General features: G+C 28.4%; 1 protein-coding gene across 8 annotated transcripts in view; it reads left to right on the top strand.

The window, feature by feature from the left end:
- The window catches only part of LOC136985744 (CUGBP Elav-like family member 4), a 424,677-nt gene that overhangs the window by 228,640 nt on the left and 170,710 nt on the right, over positions 1 to 25,327 (top strand). For all 8 annotated transcript variants that reach the window (XR_010882380.1, XR_010882378.1, XR_010882383.1 and 5 more), the window contains one exon: positions 12,827 to 12,875. Coding sequence is in view for 2 of the 8 variants with exons in the window: in XM_067283092.1 (XP_067139193.1) it covers positions 12,827 to 12,875 (49 nt within the window). In the remaining 6 variants the exon portion in view is untranslated. The remainder of the gene's footprint in view (positions 1 to 12,826; positions 12,876 to 25,327) is intronic.

Here is a 25,327-nt window from a genome sequence, read left to right as displayed (position 1 = left end):
CTCGACGAATCTTATCCTTTTATTAAAACATTTTTCTCTTTTTTTTTAATATTCCATTCATCTATTGACGTATTCCACGAGTTCCCATTAAAGAAAGTAAACTATAAAATTATCATTTAAATTTTCGTGATACAAGTTCGAAAAGTGCTCAAATGCCAAAAATATGCAAACAAATTATTATATTTAAGATAACGATATCAATAAAATAGCTAACCCAAGATAAAATGGCAATTGAAAATATGTTAGATCAGTACACGTCAGATAATAAATCAGATTTATAGCTGTAATATATAACAAATTCCAAAAACGTGAATAAAATTCATCACAATATTATAGCCGAATACATAAAAAAAATTCAATCAAATGCATAAATTAAATTTAGTTCTTCTGCTAATATTGCTATTCGCTTTAAATTGTACGGTTAATTTGTTATTTCGAAAGGTTTTTTTTTTTTCTAAAAATAAAGTGTAAATTGTCACGATACTTATCTTAAAATAAATGATTCATGCGCTAAGTGAAATACAGAAATATTCTAAAATTCTATTTTCAAGATTGTATTTTACAGCGGCTATTAGATTAGTTAAAATCTCCACTTATTTTCGATACATAGTAATCAACGCCAAGCAAATTAGGAATAACGGATGCAGAAAAATTGTTAGATTGCAGTAAATGACTCGGAACATCAAATGAAATATTGTCTTAATTAAGATCGCGTGAGTAACCAGTGTACAGAATATTTTTACCGATGGAATGTTAGTGTCGACTGCCACAAAGAGACACTTCCATACTTTACCTTTCAATGAGAACAGCTTTAATATGAGAATAACTGCAGATGTTACCTTCAACTTATTCTTGTCAAACTTACGCTTTTCTCGTGGAGTTTCTGACACATCTTTACTAATAAAAAAAAATAAGAAACTATGTCTGTTGCTTTTTACATTTCTCTTAACTACCTCAGGGACCAATCAGTGGTCGAATGAATGTCTTCCTTTTTCATACGCCTCTCGATAAAAGACAAGCATCGAATTGGGAATTCTCTCTGTTAATGTGTTAGATGGACACTAATACCACTTGTATATCTTCTTCACATTGACCAATATATATATATATATATATCCCGAGTTTCAAGCGTTTTCCTTCTTGTATGTCTTTAAAAATTCAAAATTTTATTATATTAAATTTTTCTTATTTATCTCATACTTTAAACGGAATTAATGAAGAAAATTCTCTATTTATGAGTTTAAAATTTCTTTTCTTTTATTTATTTTTTTTATAAAGAGAAAGATTATTAATCTCTTTCATCTTTATATTTGTTCTCGGTGAATAGACAGAGATTAATTAAATATTTGACTGAAAATAAATTATTTTTATGTTTGATAACTTATAAATATTAAGAAAACACACAGTGAATAGAAGATTGGAGTAGATAAACATCAAACTTTTACAAAGAAAAAGTGAAAAATCAGAGAAATGCGTCAAGCAGTTACTTGTAATGACATCTTTCTGACATCAGAAGTACTGTCGTCGTATAATTGCCAGAAATGAGAAATCTTTTCTTCTTCGAGTCTTATTTCTGAAGGAGCTTTGTCGTCTCTTCCAATTAGAAGCTCTCTCTGGTCAATCAGAATGGAATTTAGCAAACAAAGAAGACTTTGCATCCTTCAAGTGTCTCTCCCTTTCTCAAGACTTTTTTTAATTGTCTTTTAAGAATTTCGTTTTATTCTAATTAAAATATTTTCTGATCAATCAAAAACTTCATATCGTTGATATTTTTATTAGAATTTGTTTCGCCATGAATAAACATTTCAAACGAGTTTAATAGAACAACTGACTGTGATTTAATGAGTTTATTTCAATTAGTGACGTGAAGAAAACAAATCATAATATTGTTAATTGAATTTAAAACAAAGTAGCTTGTAATTTAAGAAAAAAGAAATCATTTTAAAAATGATTTAGCTATTAAAAAGCCACTAAAAATTCAAAATTTATCTAAAACGAGCGAGTTTCTTAAACTAGATATTTACAGAATAAAAATATGAATTTTCTAAATGAATTATTAAAATAATTGATATAATTTGCATATCTTTAAGTTCGATTGAACGGAATGAATAAACATCAGTTTTAATTAAACAGATTTTTGTTTAAATATTTAAGAAATGTTTCAAAAAATCAATGATAAAACATGCTATTGACCTTTTAATTACTAATAAAAGATAAATAACCGACACGAGATTAAAGTTTTTCGACCAATAACTCAATTATTTTAACTTGGAAAACTATTAAATTATTGTAAATTATAAATTGAAATAGTTTTATAAATTTTAGAAACCTAATCAATTTGAGAACCTAATTAAATTATTCTTCGATAGTAACTTAATTCGGTTGTTTAAATTAGAAAACCACTTAAATTATGCTAAATTAAAAATGAAACTAAAATGTCCTTTAGAATTAGAATATCAAATAAATTGTTGTTGGAAATTCTTAACTAAAGTGTTCAAGATTGTTCCTAGTTAACAAACTATTAAATTGTTTCGTTAAAACTCCACTAAATTGTTCTAAATTATAAACGCAATTAAACCGTTGGCCTCTTAAATTAAACGACTTAAACATTAACATGCCATTAAATTTTAAATTAAAAATCTATAAAGGCCTTCAGCAGCCTTTATTAAATGTTAAAATTTTAACAATAAACCAATGTATTTTATCAGCATCAATTGCGAATTTTTTCTCCTTCGTCCGGCACCATGAGTAATTGGAGAGAATATTGTTGTAGATAGGCAGTATAGCTTTCCGGCCGTAATAGCGCCATATTTAACTGAGAGAATAACTCACGATTGTCAACCACATCCTGCTTCGTTATTCTAAGTAGCGATTTCCTTAATCTTGATATATGAGTTGCGCTTAGTTTGAATTCGGTAACTACATTTCGATGTTGGTAACTACATAACGAAATGATACCTGACATCCTTACCGCATCCGTCTGTACGCGTAATATGATGGCTGACCAGAAACACTACTCTTAATGGGGTGTTAGTGTCAGCACTAAGATGGTGTTAATGGCGCCAATGATTTACTATATTCCGCTTTGTCTCTATACTTTCTAAATAGAGAGCGTAGTGGCTCGCAGGCAATGACTTTACTTTCCTTTTCTTTATATCAAACGTCACGTTTCCGTCACGCTTGTCACGCCACGCAACGTTGAGAGACCATAAAGACTACATAACGATGAAAAGAAAATTGATTCTATTGTTTGACGTCTTACTGTTCTTTCTTTGTTACATTATCACACCTTAACGGAACGGTAATTCGTACAAAAATACAAATATTTTTTATTTTGTATCTTTTATAAAACACTTTTTTTCTCCTCCTCTGAATAAATTAATTTTTTTTCTTTTATATTGGGAAAAATACCCGTTACTTACGCGTGTAAGAGTTTAAATTATATTTATTATTATTTCAAAATTCCGGAATTAAAATGGCCTGGCAGTTTGCAAAATGCGTTATTTAATAGCGTAATAATTTTCTTTCAGTGACATTTTCCTATTTTTAGTCCGCAGAAACTGTTTTTATCCAGTTTTCATCAGTACTTTTGCTGGCTAGCCCGAAGGTTTACCATTATTGGTGTATTCTCTCGGGAAGATAGTTGCTACTTTCTTTGATAAGTCACTGATGTAATCCACTAGACATTTTCCAACCTCGTTTCTTAACGAAATATCCAGAATTCGATTCAACTGATTTTTCTATCAATATTCGATTTTTGGTACATAAAAATTTTTTCTAAATTCACTTTTTTTTTCCACGGATAAGATTCTTTCTACTTCACTCTTGATGCATTTCCAAAGAGCAATAAACGACATTGGATGTGTTTTCTTCGGCTCGATCGCGATTTTATTTTGATTCATATTTTCCATCCAGCATTTTTCTCTATAACTTATATCTACATATAATTTAAAATATAAAAATATCAACTTTTTTAAAAATGCAGCGACGTACAGTATTATATGATTCGATAACTTTAGCACTTAAAGTTTTCTTTACGAATTTAAAAGAAAAAGATAAATATTCGTTGGAAAGAAAGTAATCGAAGTTATGTATTAAAATTGATAATTTATATAAAAGTAAAAGAAGGGTTTTTGTAAAGAGTAAAATAAGGCATTAGTCTGGTGTCGTTTATTCTTTTCTCTTTCAACAAGAGTCTGAGTTTGGAAATTTGATTCGGCTGGAGCATATCGTCTTGTCTAATATCTTCCTTAGTTTTACGATGGAAAATATTCGCGAATATTTGGATCAAATCCAGAAAAAATAGTATTGAGTATATAACATAACTTTAACGACATATTTTTCTCACCATCGTGGCAATGGCAATAGCCGAAAATTTTCTCTTTCCATTAATGAACCATAAAGTTTAGGATGTTTCCATGAAAATAAGTTAAAAATAAATTTAAAAAATTATAAATTTAATAAATAACTAAACATTAAATATCTTTCGCATTTTATGAAATATTTAATTTTTTAGAAAATTTTAAAATTATTTCGAGCTTTCATAAAAGAGGGAAAAAATGATACAGCATTTTTGTCGAATGTTTTATTGTCTGATAAGTTGTATAAACCTGGCAGACTTTATCAGCAATCTAGTGTCAAAAAAGAGTGATCACTACTAACGTAACAATTTATGTAGCCTATAAAAAGAGGCCTACTAAAATCAATCTTGTAACGGAATGCGATCACTAATCAACGTCGCCCTAGCTTGTTTTCAACGAGTGTCGGAAGGAGAGTTCAGAGAACACGACCTCATATGGCTATTGAAAGACTGCTATAGGAGCAAAGGCGGAACAAAGTAACAATCATTATGTTCCTGGCAGGGAACTTATCGCCTTTACACAGATTCAACTCATGTCTCGATCTTTGTATCTTACTTTGCTAACAGCAATGGTGTGTTGATGGATATTAAACATAGAGTTGCACTCCCAGTCGCGATATATAAATTATTGAAAGGCAACTTTTTATTACAAAGCTTACTGCTTTGAATGAAAGCTGCATTTATAAAACTTATCGTAAAAGTTTCGTACAAAAGAATTTTTTTCCCCTCCCCTAAATATAAATATTCTCCAAGCGTGCAGTTATTAGCTTCTAATACTAGAAACGTATGATTTTACATGTAAATCTTTCTAAATCCTAACTGATTTTCGATATTCCAATCCGAGTTTGGAAAGTATACATCAGATTTTTGCTATTACTGGCTTGGAATATCCTGTCTCTGATGGGATTCTAGCTATAAACATATCGTCTTACACCTGACTATCGGGTTACACAAGCGTCACAGGTAATGACTGCGGCAGTTAGTGTGTCTTCGAATTCGAAACACGAAACCAACAATCGTTAGCATCGTATGAAAAACAATCTTTAAACTATTATCCAAAAAAGCCTGACAATCCTGTTTGTTAGATAGTTAGAAACTCTACATTTTCCTACTTTTTAAGCCTGGAATGTCTATATTTTGTAAAATTACATGTCTTTAAAATTATTTTAGGAGTTATAATTTGGGTAATTTTTAAACTTACCTTGTCAGTATTCTTCGTAAAAACTTTATAACGTTTATTGAGATAAATTTAATGACGTAGAAACGGTATTATACAGCTTAAATTTTAAGAAACAATAATAGTTATTGCCTGAACCTATTATTTTTAACGTAGAATTTTTATAAATTTTATGGAATTTTATTCGAATTTAGTGAACAATTTCATCATTTCTATCAAAATATACAAGCAAATTGTACTGGAATGGGAAAAACTCTTTTAATAGCGCTTTTTTCAGTTTATTTTGCTTAAGATACATAATTTTGAATGCAAATTTAAGTTAAATTCTTAAGTTTTGATCATCCACGAAGCAATACTTAACTTTTCCAATTCATAATTCAATCTTTTGAAATTTCTATTTTCTATTTTTGAACGAATAAATTTACAAATTAAAGCGAATTATAATTATAAAATTAACATCGTTTTTAATTACATTAATCCAATAAAAAATTATCTCGTTTAAATTTCTGTTAATTAATTTAAATCTTACTTATACCGTACGGAATTATTTAAAATATTATAAAGAAAAATTAATAATAATAAATAAAAGATGGCTGAAGTTTTAAAATAGTTTATATTTAGTTATTTATTATTAGATTTATAAGCATTGCAGTTAATTGAAGGTTTATAAAGTTGAACTTTTGATAATACCCGAAGAACTTTTTAACAATAGATTTTCGTCCACGTACGGATCCATTGTTAATGGAAGAAATCATTATTTGATTCTAAAGAAATTTTATTTTACTTCTATGATAAAAAGAATTTGGTAGATTTAACCATTGCCAAATAATCTGTGCCAATGTTCAACACTTTAATGGTCGACAGGAACGAAAGAGGGGAAAAAAAGAACTTTTAAAAATCCATTTAATCAATTATATAGTGCATTACTTTATAAAATACTTTATTTAATAAAATAATTATAAAAGTTTTATTAATATTATTTATACTTAAATTGAGAAGGAATTAACTTTTAATTTATAAATAAAAGAAATTCAGGTTTAATTTTTCTAACAAGTTAACACTTTAGCTTATTTATAAACGGTGCAATAAAAATTAAACTGTACAATTATAGAAACGGAATGAGACAATAAAGAATTTTAATCTGCGTTTAAGCCGCGATGTAATTTTATGTAATTTATCAATAGGAAATGCTAACATGTTGATTATAATTAAAAAAAAATAAATGAACAAACTATAAAATGTAGATATAACATTCCTCGAATGTGAGTAGATAATCAGCTATTTACATCTAAAAAAACAGGGAGAAAGTAAATAAATTCGGAAAAAAAGAGAAAAATTCTAGTGCTTCAATTACGTTTGTAATGCAATTTTAAAGCCATTATTCGTTTTGTAGCGTGTGTAATTTTAACTAATTCGATGTTTTCCTGTTAATCAAATTCTGAATTGTATCTTCTTTAAATTATACGAAGTTTTTTATCTTCAGAAAGTTCGCAAAACGGATTTAAAGTGCCGTCAAGAGCTAGCTTGTACATAGGGCCCGGGATAAGAGCGGGCCCCTTTTGCCTTTTATTTTTTAAACAAATCAATTACGTAGAATGTTCCTTTATTAATAGAAAGCATTCTTAAAGATTTTATTTTTCGTTACAAAAGTAACTTTAATTTTATAGGGATTGGAATCACAACGGGCTCTTAAGTTTTCGCCGGATTTGGGGAAAACTCCCCAGCTTCCCCTTCTCGACGGCTAGGATCACATATTTACATTATAATAAGGGAAACGGCAACAAAACGAGACTAATTAAACGCTCAATACGTCCCATCCAGAAATAAATTCTTCGACAAAGTAAATAATAAATTAAATGGATGACAGTATAATTTAAATAAAAACTCGACAGATTTAATCAGGCCAATCAATTTATCGATTTATGTTTATCTATATTTATGCCAAAATCATTGCCGTTCTCTTCCACTAAGTTGATTTTGACGATGAATTTCCTTTCTACAAAATAAAATTTGCTTCCTAATGATCCTAATTCTTTTCCTGTCAAACAAATTAAGTAATCAACATAACAAACAAGCTAATCTATCTTTTCCATCGCTACTTTCAGCGTTATTCATACGAAACAAGTAAACTCTTCCCTTCTTTTTTTAATGTTCTCGAATGGAGTATTGAGATTTAACTCTCTTCTAACCTACTATATAGGACATCAATGACAAAAAGATGGATTTCGGGCTTTGTGCTGAGGTGCCGTATAAGTAGGTCACGAAACGGAACTCCATTCCTTCAGGGTATATTGCGATTTATGTACTGTTGAGTTAGATCATTATCTTTTCTAACTTTGAATTGGATTCAAAATAGCAAAGAAAAGATGTAGGATAAGTTTTAACGATACATCACGAGCTGAGTTTTATGCTCCTCTGCTCTGTTTATCTCAGTTTTTGCAACGCGATTCTCGATAAAACTCGTGGAAAACACATCTTTACTAAAATTGCTCTTTTTTCTTTTATAAATGCACGAATCGAATTACGAAAAGCAACAATTTTCCGACGAAGTTTACTAGAAAAATACTTCACATCAACACCAAATGTTTACGGGTTCTAAACGTAAATATTAATCAAAGCAGCTGGAAAATTTTGATTCAATCGCTTCTAGCTTTGCATCCGGATTTTAAAAATATTAATAGAAAAATGTCTACACGAACAATAATGTAATTTTAAGTGATTTGTCTGTAAACATTATAATCAAATTTTAAATTATTCGCTACAAAATATGAATTTAAAGCACGCTTAAAAAAAAAAAAATAGAATAAAATAAAATTACGAAGAGAGGGAAAAATCAAAAAGTATGACTTCAATAGAAAAACATAATAGCAAATGTAAGAAAGAGATGCATTTACCTGTCAATTTTGCTTTGCTTAATCGTAGTATCTCGGTTTGTTGCTCGTAAAATTTCCTTATCCGTGTTGAATGTTTATATCAAACTCGGAGGGAAGCGTTGAATATAATTTTTGTTGCCCATAAACACTCGCTCTTGGAGATATTTATGAGAAACTGCATAGACTTACTTCAATACATAAACGCAATAACTTCATTGAGAGACATTTGCTATTTTTTCTCAAATAAATGAAAAGCTTTATAATATCATTTTTTCCCGAAGAAAATACGTATTTCGATTTTCTTTTTATATCTAATTTCCTCAAATAGATACGTTGACAATAAATCAACGTTACGTATATATTTTATTGGTCTCGCTTACGGATGAATCGTATCCGAGTTGCAAGTTTAACTATTAAGAAATTACTAAAAAAGAAAAATATTGCATTCGAGTTCAGATTATACGCATGATATTGATAAATATAACGTTCAACTGATATTAAAATTACAGTTTTTGTTTTATGATTTATGACAGGTGTTTTCGATATTATGTATTTCTCGTTCTTCACTGAATATTATTACTGTAGAAGTATACATCTTCCTCTGAAGAAACTGATATAATTACAATATATTATTGCGAAAAAATAAAAAAAGAACAAAACTAATAATGGGTATAGGAAAGAATATTACAAGAATGGCAGATATTGACTGTTGTACAGTACATTCGGCAGATGTGCCTGGTTGTGTGTTAAGTATTCTCCACTTAAGACAAGTGGATGAGGACAATCGCCACGACTCACTAAAGCTACTTTTTACGACGTGGATGGCGAAAGTTTCTCGTCTCCATTTTACGACCTCCAGTCCTAAGTAACTGCTGATTTCGAGATGAGAGAACTTCGACAACATCCACAACCAGCATTTGTGTTTTCTCTCGTCTATGCAGATGCTTTACGTTTGTATGGCATATACAGTACCCAGATGGGTTAAAGTTGTATGATGTATGTAATTTAGCCAAGTTTCTAGTTGTAAAAAGGCTTCAAATTCCTATGAAATACACAACTGCATCGATATTTCCTCTGTAAAGTTACTAGATGGATATAATTTTTATTTATACGATCTTTCATGTAACTTTACATTATTTCTTTTCTTTTTTTAAAAAAACCAAGATATAAATTTTTAAAAATTAACATGTCAAATGTTTTTACGAAAGATTTTTACCAACTTTTAAACAAATTTATCAAAAATGCATTATTGAAATTTAAAAAAATTTTAAAAATAGAATTTTCCTTATCTCAATAAAATTTTCATTAGATATATTTTTATTAAATTTTCTGTACTATTCTTTTTTAACAAACAAAACAAAAATTTATATAAAAAATAATATAGTTACTTGGATAATGTATTAAGAAATAATAAATGAATCTTTATTTATTTTGAAATATTAATGGATAAATTTTCGAAAAATGTTGTATGAAGTATGAAACATTTAAGAGGAAAGTTTGAGATTGATAATTGTATTTTTTAATATTGACTGGCTACTGAAAAATACATTGAGTGTTGGATAGATTTCTAAGTCGTGTAACGTCTCCTACAATAGAAGAAGAGTAAGAAGAAGAAAAGAGGTGTTTTATTATAATGATGCAAATATTTAAGTCAACGAAACTATTTTCATTAAGATCTATCGATGAAAGATTATTTACGAAGCTTCCTTATTGATTAATACAATAGTTGCTCTTTTGGTATTATTACCAATGTTGGATGAACGCCAATTTTATAGCCAGGAATTCGGTTTCTTGACTAAGTCAATTCTATTGATACTGTCCTAGATTCGAAATGTTTTCTTCTGGTTAATAAAAGTGATGAACATTAACCGACAATAAAAAATTCCACAGACAAAACTTTTAAGTAATATTCAAAATTAAAATACTTCTTTGCATTAACGAATAACTTTTCTGATATGTAAAACCGTGCCTCTAAAAGTTAACAAAATTTTTAAAAATTTCTTAAGTAATTTAATGTTTTTTTTAGAAACGTGTACAGATTTTGGTCTTACGAAAACATATATTCGATATAACTTATTATACTTGAATAATAAATGATACAGGCCAATATGCAGTAATAAGTTATAAATTGCGTGTATATTATCGTTATATATAAATAATTTGTATTATAGTGTATGTAAAATATCAGTAAATAAATTTGTTAGACGTTCAAAACACGTTCAAAACAAATTAAGTTATGATTCCTCTTTGAGTCATTACAGCGCGGCATCAAAATCAGTTATCCATTGTGAAACTCAAACTTATATCTTATTCAAACACTTTACTGCTTAAAAAGCTTTAAAAAAGTCGTCCAAAAATAAGATAACCCCCGTTTAATATACAAATTACAACGCTTTGACTTATTTTTTAAAGTTCTTTGATAGCCTGTTTAAACAATTCAAAATTTAGCCGACTTTTGGTCAGCATGTACATCTAAAAATTTGTAGTCTAAGCTAGCATTGTTCCTTGTCTATCTAAGGTGTGACGTGTTGATTGACGTAACGTGTTGATTTAAGATATTCGAACAAGGCCTAAGCGATATTCAATAATCTAGGATCCTTTTGTGCAATTTTTGATTAATATGATCGAGAAATGCAAGAAATTACATTGATACCGAAGTTGATCTAGGTCTATAGATTATTCTTATTTATTCAATTATGCATCGATAAACTTTATCTGTACTACGGAACTGGTTATTATAAAAGGTTTCTCTTACTTGAATGCATTCTATATGTATAATTTTGTTTGTTTTTCTATTTCCTATTTTATTAAACCTTATATATAAAAATAATTTCAAGAATTATTTACACAGTTCGCTAGCATGTTATGTACGAAATCTATTTTTATAATGTAATTTTTCTTAAATCACGGTAACCGAGTTTTGAATAAGGAAAGTTGTTAATAGAAATTATTTGATTAAAGTATAAATCTCAATGTATAAACGTGTAGATTCAAAGAAAAATAACAAATATTCAGATTAAAAATCTAATTAGAAATCCAACATTGAAACGAACATTAAGTTCTCAATATTGATTGAGATGAGATCGCTTCTTATCTGGGACTAAATACTGTATATTTCGTCTATTAGATTTTACTTTCTTGCTTCGGTAAACAAGTTTATATATTAAGAATTACATTCTATTTATATTTTTGTTTACCGAAATTACTTAATTATTGAACAAGTTTAAGAAACAAAGGTTCAATTATAAAGACTTTAATGATTGCGATACAAGAAATAAGACAATTGTTACATTAATTTGTAAAGAAATCTACTGAAAATAACACTTACTTAATTTTTCTATTGTTTAATTTTATCAGGATTTTATGTATATTTATCTATATAATGTTTAACAGATATTCTTCATATACTCATCAATCAGAATATTTTGCATTTGATAATATTATATATTATATTTGATTGATCGAAGTATGATGATAAATAGTCAAATATGTAATTAATGATCGAGTAATGTAAGCGTATGAATAGAAGATTTCAAAATTTTATTTATGAATTAAGTAATAAAATTCTTACATTAGATTGTCTTGATCAACTTCTGCAATATATTTTCTTGCTTTTACATGTATTTGCTATTTGTTGGAAAGCTCATATTCCTTATATTATATTCACTTAATATTCTTTTACATTCCTTATATTCACCTTTTTAAGGAGATTAGATGAAAACATAAGTGTTGTTGGTCTATTGGTTGTTAGGATTATCGAATCGGTTTGTATGTTTACAATAAAGAACTGATTACAGTATTGGAAGGAATGTCACATCTTGTTAGTTAAACGCATTCGATGCTTCATTTTCGTCAATAATTCCAACGCTAACAGAATACATTTTGCAAATGGGAATCATGTAATTCATTGCATACATTAATGATCAATATTTCACTCCAGTTATTCATTACTGTTCTTGTTATAATTCACGTTTTCGTAACTTCCTTAATGCCCCATTTATTTAATGTCTTTCCAGTAAAATACTTGTTTTATTTCAACAGTTAATCTGTAAAGAAAATTAAAATTATAATGATATTTGTGTTGTATATATTAATATAAATTCATATATACATATGTATATACCAGTGTGTTTACAAAATTATTTTAAAAAGTTATCTTTATTACTAGGTAATTGCCTGAATTAAAAAAAAAACTGATGAATCTTATTAACGTTCTTCTGGTTTTTTTAATCAATCATTTTGTTTCTCATTTCTTAGAATTTGTTTTTATTCTAGAAAATTACAAAATCATTCACTTTTGAAACTGCTTTAGAGATTTTTTTCTTTCTGATTTTTTTAATCTTAACTGAATAGAAAGTAAGTAGTTTAAATGAATGATTGGATGAATGTAATTGGAATTCTCATTTTTCCATTCAGATGAACCGTCCAATACAAGTGAAACCTGCCGACAGTGAGAACAGAGGAGGTAAGAAATACTTTGTCAAATATAAAATTCTTATTCTACAATATTGTTATTATTATATTTTTTTCCTAGTTAAGAATAACAAATTCTTTGCTTTCTAAGAATCAACATTCGAAACCTCTTTAGACGTTGCCCAGTCCATAAATTAATTTTATGCATCCGTCTTTTTTAAGAGCGGAACGTCTCTCCCATAATCGTTAATGTGAAAATTAATTGAACAGATCAACCATAAATTATATACATCAGAAAATTTCGCGACTTCAACCTAATAACGAATGACTAATGAAAACCATGAACATTTAGGTTCTATTAATAAATATAATACTTTTTTCTAATTAGACAAAGGGGAAGAAGAAGGAAAAAAAAAACTTAGTTTTTGAAGTTTAAGTAATAACGGGATCATTTAGTTCTACCAAATGCAGATTCGATTTGCAATTTATGTAGATATATACTCGCTACTAACGATGGCAGGATTTTCATAATAATGAGTGCTGGCAATGTAACCTGAATTTGAACGTGGTCGGGTTACTTAGGTTTTCAGTAATTATTTCTAGGAAAAGTGTGTCTATGTGCTGTAATTAAATTATAAAGTTACGGACCGAGCTACGTGGCATATATATGTACAGAAAACAAACCCATCGATCAAACGACTAGTCAATAATCCTTCCCCTTTCTGCTTAACAAGAGTTGAATGTTATGTCCGTGTGGCAGAGTGAACCTCAACGTGTCTGCATGAGCATCGCTACTGTCTGCTTAATTACCAAAATGTAACTGGTAATTATGTGACGTACATGTTCTGACTGGTGGATTTGTCTCTATACAGCTAAAGGGCAGGGCAAAACATCGAAATTTTGCGATTCTCACAAAAATCTATTGGTCTGCACTCGTTTATTTTTCAACCGAAACGATTTTATTAGTTAGTTTGAGTGTAATAATGATTTTTCACTTATTTAATTGACAGTTCCAAAGCTTAGATTCTTATCTGAAACACGCATATATAGTCTACTTAATTAACGCATTTGGGAGAGCGAAAGACCTAATATCATTAACGTAAATGTCTATCGCGCGAGTTTGTTCATATTTAAATTATCTTTAAATTTTGACGTTAAATTATTATTATAAAGTTTCATTTTGTAATTTCAAATTCCATTTTATACGCGCGTATTATTCTTATCATATTTTTTTAAATAAAAAGTAATATAATTTTTAAAGAATTTCTATAAATTATGCATCACCCGTGATGATAATCGCATCGAAGAAGTATGCAACACGTCACAAATAAAAAAAAAGAAGTTTAAATTGTAAAATAATACGAACGTTTACTCCAAGTTTATAAAGATAGACATTTAAAAGCTTCAACCATATCGAAATGAGTGTAAGAAGATGGGAAATTCGCGTAATAATCTAACAGCATCCGAGAAAAGAATAAAATAAAAATAAATAAAACCGTTATGCAAATGATACAATTTTAAAAATAAAACGTTGGCAATTTCAGTAAGTTTGGTCTCGTTTCTCATGTTAAAAAGTGAAAAGAAATTGAAAAGTCTGAATCGTTCTTAAACGAAACATTGAACAACCAGCTTAACCCCAAAAATACGAAAGAGGTAAAGGAGAAATGCGTTGGAGTATTTGCTTATCTCGTCTCATTTGCATAATCCAGAAACGAGTCTGCTCCGTAACGTATTGGCTTGGCTCGTCACGGAAAGTAATCGCCCACCATTTGCATGTTTCGTAAATTTTGTTTGCATCAAACCTTTCCTAAATTGCTCCCGGAGCGAGTGGAGACGTGATGCACATTCCGAACTTTTCTCTTATAACTCGGAAGGGGCAAAAACTCCCGAAAGATCTAAGATTTCCTAGTCATACCATTTCCATCCCAACTATCGCTGCCAGACCAGTAATAATCGCGATATATATACATATATATAATTGCATTTATACTCCTTTTATAATTAGCATTTTCTAGATAAAAAAAAGGAAACATTCGTGTACGTTTTTTAAAGAAATTATTTCTCGTTTAATAAGGACGATATCTGAAATGAAAGGCTAAAACTAATATTTTTACTCGTCGCTTTAATAACACGATAAAAATAAACATTATCTGAATAACAAATTTACAAGTTCTATAGTTCTTTATTGATTTCATAACACAGTTACTGTAGGCGAAGAAGTAAAAAGAAGAAAAAAAAATGCATTGAGCACGCACACGTATTATTAAGTATGAAACATAATTTAAAAATATTCTTGGAATATTATACACATACAAACTTCTAATTTGGTAATAAAAGTAACTTAATTAATCCTACTTTTAAAGAAATAATTTATTTTCTAACTTTATAAATACGAGTATAGAATTAGGTATGAACATAATTTATACTTCGAACATTTTTTTTTAGAGTATAGCGAATTAACTCACCTTGACCTTTAGTTAACTCGTAAATGTGGCCTCTAATAAAGAAATCTTGGCAATAAAATTAAATTTAGAACGTTTTATATTACGTTTATGTAAGTTTCTTTTTAATTATTTTTATATAATAAAATATTAGGATTATTTACCTTTAAGTTAATTTAATTGGTGAGGATTTGTTGTTTTTCTTAAAATATAAAATTTATTCTTTAATGTGATTTTTAAAAGTTTACGGTTGATTAAATTATTCTGCGATATTTCCTCGAGAAAATTAAGAAAAATTAGTATTTTAACGACTTAAGTTTTTTTTATGAAATCCGTTAAAACAGCGGCAGCACACACTGGAATATCTCGCCGACGTTTTTCTTTCGATATAACGCGATAAATATTCGAGAATGACACTTCAACAGCGGTAATTCCTTTCTGTTTATACGTAGAAAAACTCATACAATAAATATTTAGACAGTTTATGGCCTTAAATATCTGTTTTCACAGCCCGTACCAACAGGTATCTCACGCATGGTAAATATATAGTGCGTAACTATCGAGTGCGACATACGAGTGTTTCTCGGCCTTACGTGCAGAGAAATCTGGTTGCTGACGTAATATATGACGAGATTGTAACGTTGCTACCGTTTCCTTACAGGAAACGACCCAGTCTCCGCTTCGTAACGATCTCACGGATACGACATTAGGGTTTCTGTCTGGCGATTGAATGTTATCGTCTATCCGCCTCGACTAAGCCTCATAACGGCCTCTGTTACAAAAGCAGTAATATCCACACCAAAGTATTTCACCCATGGAGTGAAAGAGGCTGTGTAGAAATTGCTTCACCTTCATAATATCTGAGTAGAGTAACACTTCCTTTCATACACTGCTAGGGATTGTTATATGGAAGGGTTAAATTGTTGGTAAAGAGGCTTTATCGCTCGAGTTTCGTATGTTAAAACCCTATTCATTTTACAAGCTATAACGCCTATAAATTTCAATTAAGTAAGAATTTAATTTACCAGTATTGCAATTAACAATAAAATTTATTAAATTGAATTTAAAAAAAAAATATATATATATATATGTATATTTACGTATACACGTAATTTTTAATTACGGTTTAATTTTGTTTGCCATTAAAATATTTTAATATCAACTTAAATCATTTCTCTACCAAGAAGTAGTTTTGGAATATTCAAATATTAAATTTCTGCCAAGAAATAATTCTCTAGCGAATATTTCCGGTTGTGTAATAAAAGATAATAATGGTGGTAGTTGTGTTTAACTTAAGGGCTGAATTTATTTTAGGGATATTTGAATTCTAAATGTGGAGAAAGAGAGAGATGGTCGCGTGCTTTTTTTCCCTTCCCTTTCCCCCTTTTTTACATCCTCCTCCTGGGATACAGATTACCAAGAATCCATTCTGCGAGTCGGATTGAGATTATGGGACGTTGCCTATCGACAACTCGAGGGTACAATTTTCGGCTTCGACTTCTCAGATTGCTAAGCTGACCCGTCTCCCCTACATAGCTTCAGTCCAACGAGTCTCTTGAGAACGATTAGCATCCATATTACCTCGGGCCACCTGAGACGTAACTTATTGGGTGAGATAGCCCGCTCCACCTTCACACTGCATGCTCTACCGAATCCTATCGTTATATTAAACCTTATAGTTGCAGTTAGGGATCACGTGAATTGTCGCATCTAACATGCAATCTATAAAAATATAGCATATATTGGTTTTGTTTATTGTAGACCACTTCACTTTTGCTTCCAGCAAAACTCCCTTTAAAAATGATTCGACTTTAATAAAAATTGATTGCTTGCTTTTTCTATATTAAAGATAGAAAAAAGTACGTGTTTACAAAAAAAAATAGTTTTATTTTATTGGATAGAGAAGACAATTTTTTTTTATTAAAAACTTTAATACAAAATGTGATATTCTGGACAGTTTAATGAATCCACTTCTTGTGTTATAGAGAGGGAAAAAAAAAGAGATTTCGGATATTTGTAACCAACAAAATGCTTCTAGTCATATTGCTGGATGGATTTAGTGTTATTTATGCGGATAATACAGTTTATCATATTATGATGTAAGAAAAAAGTATTGCCTCTTACCAGATTTGTCTTCTACTCCCTGAAAGTAGAAAATGGGCCTAGTCCTCTAGAGGACACAAATCGACAGCCACAACTCTGCATGCCGTTGTCATAGTAACCGTCAGATGTAGGAAGGAGTGAATATTGTCATACAGGTGGGAAAAGTTTACTTCTACCCGTTCAACAGGGTTGAAGCTTTAAAAAGCGGAAAAATGTTCTCAAATTGGCATAATATTCTATAGATCAATTAGTGTATACGTTATAATTTATATATAAGTTTATATATAGGCTAGGAATTGCTATAAAACTCGGCGTGATATTAGTTAATGTAAAAATTAAATTTCTAACTTTATAATTAAATATTTAATGGCCTATTACAAAGTTTTAATAATATAAATCATCATTTTGATGCCGCATCGATTAGAAATTCGGCATATCGAATCGCAACTTCGTGCTTGATGGTACAAGAGAAAGCTTATTCAATATTTAATATAAGCATTGAGTAGGTGCTATTCATCTTTGAATTCATTAATGTAAATTTAGTACCGTTAACATATCAGAATATGGTAGAAAAATTAACATGATGAGCCATGCCTATCGGAATATTTGAATCTTTAGATGATGATATTTTAAATGGCAGTATCATGTAAAATGTATCACAACAACATATATAATATATATAAACCATGCAATTTTTCTGTGTTTTTCCTTTTTTTGTACAGTAAAAATGATTTATTTCTTTCCTATCATTTTTGGATATTCTACTCCCTTCGAGCTTTGTAATCTTGCGCCTTCCTTTCTATCTTTTTTGTGATGGCGATTCTTTTCCAAAAAACGAAATTCATCATTTCTTCTCCAAAAAGTAGCTAAAATTATAAAGAATGAATATAAAAACGTGAAGTATTAATACAGAAATTATTAAAAGAAGTTGCAAACAGAGCTTCAAATTAATTTAAGATTACATTCTCAAAAATTACTTTTAAATGAAGAAGGAGGAGGAAAAGAAAGAAAAAAAAATTGATTTTTTTTTCTCCTCCTCTTCTTTAAGGATTATTATGTCCAGAAATATAACAAGTATGTGTATATATTTATATACATTCTAAAGTAAAACAACGTATATTTTATATATTACAACTGTTGAGATTTATTGAACGTTTAACTTATCAAAAATTTAATGGCGAGTGTTTTAAAATATTGATTGCACTTTTTAGTTGTCAAATAAAAATCAAGATAGAAATGCAGTTACGTAGGAAAAATTTTTACTTTACTAAATGATTTTTTCATATTTCATCCTTGGCAAATATTTTGTTTTATATATAAATATATATATATATATATACTTTTTTCCTAACGTAAGAGTTTTAATACTAACTAAACTTAAGTTATTTATTCAGACATTTTCTATTTTGAATGTAAAAGACTTGACGTCTTTCAATTTCGGTTGGTCTTTTCTTCTACTGTTTTGTTAAAGTCGAATTCTCTGTTCTTTCAATTTTACTTTTCTTTTGAAATGGAGATTTAAGTTTCAGATTTACGATGACGTTATTGCTTTCTAGAGTTTTCTCGGTAAACAGGAGCGATTTAAATTTGTTGATCGCTAGCTGAAAGCCTTTCCTTTCACATCATATAGATTCCTTTCTTGCAAAATAGATTAAGTATAAATGATTTTTCTTGATCATATTACTAAAGAAAAGATTCGTTACTCTCCAAGAAATCTATAGAAATTTTTTACTTATAATACAGAGTATAAATCATAATTTTTTTTAAAGGAAGAATTGAAATTTTGATGAACTATATATAAAATATTTTTCGATTAGTTTATTGTCGAACGGTGAATTTTATGATATAGTATATGGGAAATTGTATTATTTTAAAAATATTTCTATACTCGAAATCATTTAGAGTAGTATTTTCCACCGTAAATGCTGGGAAAAGCAACGAAAAACACAACGTCCTTATCAATATTCTTGTCTCACAATCCCACGATTGAGGTTCTGGATTGGAGTGAGACAATTTCATTGGATACAACTTGATAACCCACTTGTTCAATACTACATACGAACAGGAGAATGTTTTTCTCAATTGCTTTTAGATTACTTGTAATTTATAAAGAATTCCACCAAAATTACAACTTAAAAATAAACCCAACGGGTAGTCATAAAATTGAAAACGGCACGTGATGTTGAAGATAGTTATTTTTCTTCGCACCCCAGTTTAGTTTATAGAATAAAACGAATGTATATTTTAATTTAATGAGTGTTAATGTAATTAGTGTGTAGAAATTACATGGGATCTTCGTAGCTTGCAAGTCTTCAGTGTTTAAGGTTCAGTTGATTGATTAGTTCTTCATCTCCCTTATTCCCGTTAGTAGTTTATCCCAATCGCCCATCCTCATTTGTCTTCTCGCCTATATCTCAGCATTCTTTCACTTTCCTGTCATGTTTAATCGTTTATTTTATTTATAAATAGAGTATAGTAAACAAGTTTTATAAATAAATAAATTTACAAATTAAAAAAACAAATAAGTTTTAATACGGTACCTTCGTAGGAAAAAAAGGGTCAAAGTTTTAATTCGATAAATCCCTCAAAAAATTTTGGCAATATATTTTTTTGTATCACCATTCTGTTTAATCAGAAAAGTGGTTTCTAAATTTCACCCAAAGCTTTTAATTTTAAAGATTTATTGAAAGAGAAATTTAATTTTGTATTTTTATTAAATAGCTTTAGCGATTTTTAGGAAATATATTAAATTACGAATCTAAGTTTGGCAACTTTCTTATTGATTATCTGCAATTTTTTTTCCTTTATTTTTCTGATTTTTTTTCCTTTATATATTTTTAATCAGGAAAAAATATATCTTAAAGATATAAATGAATTTAAATTTTAAAAAATTCTATTTAAAGACTTTTTCTTACGGTTTCTTAAAATTAAAATTTAGTAAAATAATGAGAATTTTTGTAATCTTTTAAAAATAAAAGAAAAATCATTCTAAATCTTTTAAAACATAAAGAAAATTTATGCCGCTTCTTTTAAAAGTATATAAAGAAGAATTTTTTTTTTTTAAATCTTCTCAGAATTTGTTTATATTTATAAAAGATTTTAACGTGTTTTGCAAAAAAATAAAACATTTTCTGAAGGTTTAAAAATTTATTTGAATATATGCAAATATTATTGAAATATTGGTATAATATCACTTAAGAATATTCCGTGAAATCCTAGTTATTGTTCGCTGCAACATCGTTAATGAAAGCAATAAAACGGCTTTAGAATCTTGTCGTTTCGATAGAAAACAGCATTCCATAAGTCAACAAGTGTTCTAAAAACCAGAATGTGATTCCTGACAGAAATACCAATCCGAAGGATTTTAGAAAGGATTTTGTTGCCAAATCCCAGTAGAGAAACCAACAAAATGTAAGCTAACAATCCCGGGATTTCCGATACGAAAGGTACAGGAAATAACGGGGGGAATGAAGAAACTGAACTCTTCGATAGAGAAGTCTCCGCGAAGCTGGCGATTTGAGAAGCGTGAGTCTCACCAACTGAAAGACACTCGTCTCTCGAGACCCTCCACCAGTTACTGTTCGCCTGCAAAAGATCGACCAAAAAAAAAAAGAAAAAATTCTCTTCGATATTGCAATTCGAAGATGCTAGAAAGAGGAAACCAGTTGCCTCCAGGGAAATAGATCCAAGGTAGATTGCTGCGCATTCTGGTCCTTTCTACTTCTAACACAACAGTCTCAAGATGGGGAATACTAGGTGACTTTTTTTCTTTACTGAGGTGAGGTCTAGAAGAATATCCCATAGGAACTGGACCGCACCATATGGGAGAAGGTTGTTTACTCGACAACTGCTTGTGTGTGATCTCAGATTGTTGGCTTCTCCCAAAAGAGGAGGATTTTGGTAGTTTTTTTCATTCACCAGACATTCTGTACATGACGTCGAAGATCTAGTTTTATGTCGAATTTCATTGAACTTCCGAGATACAGCATGGACTTAAAACGCTGCACAAAATTACAGACCCAGTGAATAAATAACTGAAATATTTTTTAGTCCTTTATATAATTTACTTATTTTGAAAATTTACTTTAAATTAGTTAGCTCTATATAATTTTTATTCATAGTCTATCTCGATTTAGGCTATCGTTACTACTTCCATCTCCGCGTTGAAAGCTGAATAATAAATATATGATAATTTTATGAATTATTTAAAATTTTAATAGTTTATATTAAATAGTTTATATTTGCGTTTTAGAACTGAGCAGTATTATTATGTAAATTACTAAAGAAGAGACAAGAGATGTCAACAGTAAATTATAAAGTTTTATGTTTATTTTTGAGAAAATCGATCAGTTCAAATCCACTCTTCTTAATAATTAAAAATGTTTTAGAGTTTATAGAAAATTTATAGTTGTTTCTATAAGAAGCATCTAATGGAACATTTTTTCGACTTTGAATGAAATCTTAATAAAATTTAAAACGTTTCGTCATACTCGAGGGATACCAGGATATGAAAAGATCAAGATTTTTCTAGTTCTGAGGATTTACATACCTCGAAAAAGTTTAATTTTCTAGTCATAAATCCTTACACCACAACCGAGTTTTAGTATATAGATATAACTCCTTTCCTGAGAGGATCTGAATAATATATTATAGGCAGTTATACCGATACGTTGACTAGAAATGTGTCCAAAATGTATCATCTATAATTCATTTCCTTAATATAATATTCCTCATATTTTATTCTTACCTGTAAAACTTTGTGAACATTTTCATTAAACTGATTATAAATAAAAATTTATATTTATATACAGTATACATTTATCTAGATAATAATAATTTTCATATTAATAGAGAGATTACTTAAGCAAAACAATGGAAAATAAAAATATATTATCGTCATTTTAATGATGAAAATTTTTGTAAGTGGTCCTCCTATATAATTTTCTACTATTTTTGCTTAGAATAATGTTTCTATTAATATCGAAGCCATTATTATTATCCAGATAAGATCATCAATTTTATATAAATAGAACTTATTCGTTAATTTTCGGTTTATCACGAACGTGAACTAAAACATGAACATTTTAGAATTTTGAATATAAAATTGATCAGCGAATTTTTAAAAATAAGTCTTACAAATAATCTATAGTAAAATATAAATATTTTTACAATAAATTATAATATCGATTAAACGAATTTAGCATCTGTAAGGAGAGATAAAATGGATATATTTAATACGGAAGAGTTTTATTAGATAAATTTAATTCTCATGTAGAATTATCTTTATAATCCTTAACGAAAATATTCGTTTAGAACACAAAATTATACGCGTTGAAATAATTTAATATGGGAATTGAGCAACGACTATGGAAAATATAAATAAATATTCAAGTGTTAAAGTAGACATGGATGTAAATCTACGGCGAATCTTCGTGTCAGAAAATGACACGAAAATCCTGTAGTAGTTGGAAAAGATCTGTATTAAAAATTATATTTGCTAAAGGTGATAACAAATTTAATAATAATAAATAGTTGCAGAAATATATACAGGAGTTAAATATTTAGTATTAACGATGATGATTAAAGATACAATTATTAGATTAAGTTATAATTATACTACATCAAAAATTAAATATTTTTAATTTATATTAATTTATAATAAAAATACTTATAAGTTAATATCAAGTACTTAAAGCAATTAAATATTTATCATTATAATTTGAAATTAAATAAGTTACTAATAAGTTACTAATTGTAATCTTCGATGCGTTAAAGCACATGTAATGACAGTCTATATATATATATAATACCATACTTTTAATTAAATTATTAAAAATAGCTTTATTTACTTATTTCCTGTAAGAATTATTATTTCTTGACATTGGAAAAAAATCATTTCTATAATTTATTTGACATATATTAAGCGTAGGTTAGTTTAATATGAAAACGGCGAATTATAATTAAGTTAGCCCCTGAAAATAATTTTAAATTCTAGTATACAACTTAAACACGAAATAAAATTATCAGTACAAATAATTTATTAGTCTTTACACAAAAACCGTTTCGATAAACAAAGCATAGAACAATATTCTCCACTGTTTTGAGTATTATGTAATCTAGGTTTTCCCTCTTGATTTGTCATTATGCATCTCACGTAATTTGCTTTCAATTAATTTATACAGAATGATACGCAGATAAAGAATTGTCACATAAATTTCACAATATTTTACCATAAATAAATTATTTATTGTTTACAATTATAAACTAAAATGAAAAGATAAAAATTGAGAGATAAATTGATATTTTATTCATAGAATTGTAATGATTAATGATATATTTGTCTTAGGCCAGTTAAATTATATAAATTATTCAATAGTAATCTTTACAATATTTTGAAAATATCTTTTCATCAATTGATATATAGCATTAGATGACAAAATGATATTTTATTTGTGAATCAAACTATATTTAACTTCATTATCACAATAATCTCATTATCTCAGATTTATATAAAATTATAATTTTGTTTATTCTACATTTGCTTAATATGATTATTAGTAATTAAATTATATTTGATTGATCGAATAGTTTTAATAAAGTTTTACTCATTTTATTGTTATAAATATGTTACGAATATGACAAAGCACCGAATTTGCTGCAAAAACTTTTTTCATCTTCAAATTTTATTTATAATATTTGCTCTACATGCAATGTTTTCTCTCCGTATAATATACTGTTATTTACATTTCCCATATGTTTTTTTATATCAAATATCTTTCCATCATGTAGTTTCTAAAAGGAGTAGTTCCTAATATATTAGATATAGTACTCAAGATGCAGTCCTCATTTTCGTTATTGCTAAAAATTCGATTTAATATCGCGCGATTTGAATAAAAATATTTAAAGTATGTAAAAAAACTATTTAAAATATATTCTGTCAATTATTTTTCAAGATTTTCTATAAGCTGATGCTGGACTTTTCAATCAAACTCTGGACATTCTTGTATGCAGATGAAAGTTCGTTTCCTAGAACGATCTGAAAATTTCAAGTCTCTGTTGTAAACGGTTTTCGAGATATTCATTAAACATAAGTGGAGAACGAAGGAATAAAATGCTGACATGTCTTTTTTTTAATATTAAAACATTCGCTTTTTTTTGTAAATTAAATATATTTAATAGGTTATACGTTCAGCAGCGAGTCGTTAGTAAGGCATAACTGTAATTTCATTGTGAACCGATAGTATTATGATTCTTTGATCAAATTTTAGATCATTTCTAAATGTAATGCTTAAATTAATTACTTATCAGGAATCTATACTTAAAGCTACAATTAATATATCACTGCCAATCGATAATAAGAATTTCACCCAGTGTAATTCATCAGATAGATGCAGAGATTCTTATTTTGTTCGGTTCTGATAAAACAAACTAAATTATTCGACTAGTTTAATCTATTAATCATAACTTAATTTGCAGTAATATTGATTCAGATATAAATTACTTGCCTAGTATATTCTCTTCTTTTCGTTACATGGAGAGCATTTGTTGGGTTTACACGCAACAATTCAAATCAGTTTTCACTTACAAATATAATTAACGGTTGCAAGTCGAAAAAGACAAACGTGATCGATTAGACTTAACCAGATTTTAATATTGAATTTTTCTGTTATGGTAAAAGGCCTGTACGATGGAAAGAAATCACAACTTTAACTTTTCGATTAATTTTGTTTGAAGAAAACTTATTATTAGTTCTATATCCAACTAATTCCGAAAGCAATTCGTTATAAAACCTTCAAGGAAAATGTATTCTTTCGTCCAAAGTAATTCTCAGGTAAAGAAATGAATGTCTAGAAATCGTTTTGAAAACAGCCCGAAGCTGTGGAAAAATTTTAATACCAAAAGGGGGATAGTTATCCATATAGAGAAACATTTGCAGAAGATGTAAAATAAATTTTATATA

Source organism: Centruroides vittatus, unplaced genomic scaffold (genome assembly GCF_030686945.1).
Source record: "Centruroides vittatus isolate TY-2023 unplaced genomic scaffold, ASM3068694v2 contig_976, whole genome shotgun sequence".
Taxonomy (NCBI): domain Eukaryota; kingdom Metazoa; phylum Arthropoda; class Arachnida; order Scorpiones; family Buthidae; genus Centruroides; species Centruroides vittatus.
This window is presented reverse-complemented; position numbering and strand designations above follow the sequence as displayed.